This window comes from Palaemon carinicauda, chromosome 10 (genome assembly GCF_036898095.1).
Source record: "Palaemon carinicauda isolate YSFRI2023 chromosome 10, ASM3689809v2, whole genome shotgun sequence".
NCBI classification, from domain to species: domain Eukaryota; kingdom Metazoa; phylum Arthropoda; class Malacostraca; order Decapoda; family Palaemonidae; genus Palaemon; species Palaemon carinicauda.
The window spans coordinates 80,426,309-80,431,308 of record NC_090734.1 but is presented as its reverse complement, the minus strand read 5'-3'; the positions used below and the strand labels follow the sequence as shown (position 1 = coordinate 80,431,308).

Here is a 5,000-nt window from a genome sequence, read left to right as displayed (position 1 = left end):
ATCTTTTAAGGCAATTTGAAATAACTGTATTTCTTATTGCCATATATAATACCTTTAATCATAATTACTTCCTAGCCTGATATGTCACTGAATTACTCTAGATTACAGACTCCCTTCTTAATTTTTACACACTGATTACCAGTCTCGATTATATGAGAAATCTAAACGGCAACCCAAGGCAAACTTCATATTTTGATCAGAGTTTTTTTTTTTTTTTTTTTTTTGACAGATTAACCGGAAAGTTGTGATTAAGGTTGGTTGGTCGAGACTTTTTTTTTTAAATATTTTTTTTTTTTGCCATGCTATTGTTTCTATTTCGATGCCATTAAGGTTTAAAAATGTCTCCATTTTTATTGCATTTTGTTTTTGGTTTTCTTTATATATAAATGTTTTCCTAATATTCTTCTATGCACGTTATCAAAAGATCGATCTTCAATTTTGAATAAGGTTTTTATTATTGTTCATCTCGGAACGATTTGTTCATCCCTATATCCACGAGGGAACCGCGAGTGTTGTTTGATAGTATGGGCTTATGTAGGGACGTCTGGAAAAATCCAAGACAGAAATTGGAGTAAAAATAGTCTTGAACAGGCTCGTAGTATCCATTTATGTATAAATTGCACAAGGACAAGTGATGCTCAGATGCAATAAACCAGTATGTAACAAATGTGAGCACTAATTCTATCCTGACTGGTTTCGTCTCATGACACCATCAAGAGGAATGATTTATTGATAACGAATTTCATAATATACAGTATATGGTACAAGATAAGTACGAACATAAATACAAACATTTATCGAACGAATCATCAAAGAAATACACCACCTGTATTTCCGAGACAAAACGTCTGGGCCTTCTAGGGAGGTGTTCATATCCCATTAGCCAAGTGGGATCATTAAAGGGTCCGGTCAGATGTCCAGTTGTTTTTTCTCTTTTCTAGACCTTCAGATGGTTACAAACAATTTCTTTATACTAATACGAGTTTATCTTGAAGAATTTTTCATAGCCTTGTATATCCAGATATATAAACATAACTATGTATAAACACTTGTATGGTTATATATATACGAGGATGTATATTTACCCTTATAAATACCTGTACACAGATACACACATATGAATACACACACACACACACACACACACACACACATATATATATATATATATATATATATATATATATGTATATATATATATATATATATATATATATATATATATATATATATATATATATATATATGCATATACAATGTTATATACATATGTACGAAAGTACAGATCATAATGGTTAATAGCAGCAAAAACACATCAGGTACCTATTTCCTGCTATAGTAACACTGACCTCCCGGATTGTCACGGACCGTTCAGGACCTGACCCCAGGCGATCCTGGGAGAAACCTGTATGGGCTCCTTGACAGTCATTGATAGTTCTTTGTAGTCTGGGAAGATCTCTGATTTTCCGGGAAGTCACCCTGGATGTTTTTGCATGTCAAAAACATTCAAGGTGTACCTGGACGTCCGGAGTAGAAGCCTAGTCCTTGGCTATCCTGGGTGGTCCTGGACGATTCCGTAGCAATAAACTGGATGGTCCAGGGTTGTCAGACTCGATGATGTTTCTTTCTAATATGTTATTGGAATGAATGAAATTCTTTGCACATGACCAACTAATAGTATGATCTCGATCTCTATCACGAACAAACATTGCGTTGTTATTTTGACCATTTCTTTCTCTTTTCTTATGTTGTTCAACTCCCTTTTCAAGAGCTGTATCTTTTTACCAGATTTAGAATATTCACATGAATTAAAGTGTATATGGTATACAATTTCAGTGTACTTTAATTACTTACAAGTAGTCCTAATTTCATTTACTTCATATCATATATTCAGGGTTGCAAACCTAGGAATAGTGGAAGAAGCCAATCAAACTTCGACAACACAGCCAATCATCGCTGTGTATTGTGCCTGATTAATACCGGCATATAAGCTGGAGTTTACTATCGTTGTCTGCCATCCAGGCAACAAGCAGTTCCTTGATGATATCAATGTTGTGTTCTACAGATCCCAGGTATAGTGGGTGGTATGGCTTTCAATGGACTATAACCGGCCATGCTCATATGGTTTTCAGCTCAGTATTAATTTCACCCCTGAAATCAATAGAAGGGACTCTTTAGCTATAGTAAGCAGCTCTTCTTGGAGAAGGACACTCCAAAATTAAACCGTTGTTCTCTAGTCTTGGGTAGTGCCATAGCCTCTGTATCATGGTCTTCCAATGTCTTGGGTCAGAGACCTCTTGCTTGAGGGTACACTCGGGCACACTATTCTATCTTATTCCTCTTCCACTTGTTTTGTAAAGTTTTCATAGTTTATATAGGAAATATTTTTTAAAATGTAATTTTTCTTAAAATATATTATTTTTCCTTGTTTCCTTTCCTCAATGAGCTATTTTCCCTGTTGGGGCTCCTGGGCTTATAGCATCTTGCTTTTCCAACTAGTGTTGTAGCTTAGCAAGTAATAATAATAATAATAATAATATCGCTTAACAGGTGGATGGAACTCTGAAGAGAAGAAGAATCTCTAGTACCTGATACGATATTTAGACTGCTCGCTTTGATATCAATACATAGAGAACAACAAATTTGATTAAATGAACTTGATAAACCATGACCCATTTGTAAGAATTCCAACTCATGGAATATATGCTAATGAGATCAAATTATGCAAGGGATGCAAATTCATGAGTCAAAATAGGGTGAACGACGACACCTTGAGCTACTTAACTACTTAGCTTACTAGAAGAACAGGGAAGACAATATACTCCCATGGTCATTACGACTGGCTATTTAGCTACTCATCAATAAAAATAAACTTACATTTATTTCCTTATATCACAAAACCATTTAAGAAAATAGAGAATGCTATATTAGGGAACAAAATATTATAAATTTTCCCTGAAAAATCAACAGTGAGTTTATATAATATATCGTCTAATATTCCAGTGATTTCATGTAATCACTGGAATTTTCAGTGATTACTTGTAATCACTAACCCTCCCAGTGATTACAGGTATTCTCTGAAATTTTTAGAGATTGCATGAAGACACTGATTATACGTTTTCATTGTAACAATATATATATATATATATATATATATATATATATATATATATATATATATATATATATGTATGTATGTATATGTATATATAAACACGATATTATATTGATATGCATCATATATTGATTCATTATGGGAGATTCGAATAATAAAGCTAACAATAGGCTCACTCACAGGGATGCTCAAAATACCAATAACATTAAGGTTCTGTCTTCTCTTTGAGCATCCGGTTTCCTTCTAAAATTTTAGTAAACATGTATGTTATTTCTGTCTAGTTTTATAAATGTCAGTTTATTCTCAACATTTTATATAAATAAACCAAAGTCTTTTTCAATGTGGATATCATTTGTCAAAGCAAATGGATATATGAAGAAAAATAAAATCATTTCGAAGGAAAATTAGAGAGTATCTGTTTTAATTAATTGTACCTTTATTATAAAATTATTAGCGCGCCAGTATTACAGAATTGCTAGAGATAACATTTTGTTCTGTTTTTAAAAGAAACAGCGATAAATTAGAATAGAACTAAAGAAAGTTAGATAAACTAAAAGCCATGAACTTGATGTTACTAAATATCTTTTTTTGTATTTACATACGCTAGTTATTTAATAAAAGGAGTTGGGAGTTTTCTAATAAAATCTACTAATTCTTTTATATTAGAGTCCTTTCCAATAGCCACTCAGTCAGTTCCTTCAAGCAAGAACAACACTAATCGGGGAGTAATTCCTTTTCGTGTTTTGGTTTTAATTCTATAATCTTTGATGTGAGTAGAATTGGGAGTTCTGTCCCGAGTTTTGATTGGTCAGGCGACTTTGATGATTTTGTGAGTAACGATTACCTCTGTATTGACCCTCTCCGCGGTGCTGTGACCTCCGAGATGGATTACCTTGGTTATATTGTTTTCCCTGATAGTAATTAGGGCTATTGTAGTTCAAGTTCCTACGCAAGATATTTTCATTGTACTGTTGTCTCTCATTGTTCCTTTGCTGGATTTGGTAATACTGATTTTCAAACTGATTTTGGTTGTATTGGCTGTCTCTGTATTGGGTGTTGGGATTATATTTGCTATTTCTTTCCTGCTGTGTATTGTAATAGTTCCTCCTGTACTGATCTGAGGTATATGTTGTGGAGTCTCTGTTTTGCTGGTACTGGTTGTAGTTTTCACGTCCCCGGAATTGAGCTTGTTGGTTATTGTAATTGGCATTGTATTGATTGTAATTTTGCCTGTGTGTATTTCCAATTAAGCGTGCATAAGACTGAGAGTTCTGGCCATCTCTGGAATACAGACTTCTTTGGGAATTGTATTGATTATTATTAAAGTCATTTCTGTTGTATCCATAACGTTCATTGGTGACAGAATTGCCATCATTCTTTTTTAAATAAAGATTATTTACGTCTTGATTTTGGGAGTTTTGTCTATAGTTTTGTTGGTTTTGGAATTGATTTCTGTTTGACTGTTGGTTATGTAAACGTCCTTCATTTTCATATTGATATTGGTGGTTCTGGAACTGGTTTTGGTAATCATTCCGGCCGTTTCCTTGATTTGCAAAGTCATTAGAATAGGTTTGATGATTCAAGGACCTAGTCTCTTCATTTTGACTCCTGAAGGACTGTTGATGTTGTTGCTGATATCTATTGGTTTGTTGACCTTCATTCTGGGAACGCTGAAGTTCCCGATGGTATTTGACTGGGCTGCTGGAAAGGTCATCAGCTCTTTCCTTAGTGACAGTGGCTTGGAATCCAGTGCCAGGAGCAACTGAGTAATCGACTGTGCGCAGAGTTCCATCAGGGTCCACAACCGAATACTGTCCCACAACAACGTCACCCCGACGCTCTTCCCTTGCGGATTTCATGTCTCCAGTGGACTTGGCGTCGACGG

The 5,000-nt window shown here is 34.5% G+C and overlaps 1 protein-coding gene across 1 annotated transcript in view; it reads right to left on the bottom strand.

Annotated features, from left to right (window-relative positions):
- Nucleotides 1-3,870: 3,870 nt before the first annotated feature.
- Nucleotides 3,871-5,000, bottom strand: part of LOC137648079 (GATA zinc finger domain-containing protein 14-like) — a 3,501-nt gene continuing 2,371 nt past the window's right edge. The window contains exon 3 of the mRNA XM_068381016.1: nucleotides 3,871-5,000. This exon is cut by the window's right edge and continues 25 nt beyond it. Coding sequence (XP_068237117.1) covers nucleotides 3,871-5,000 — 1,130 coding nt within the window.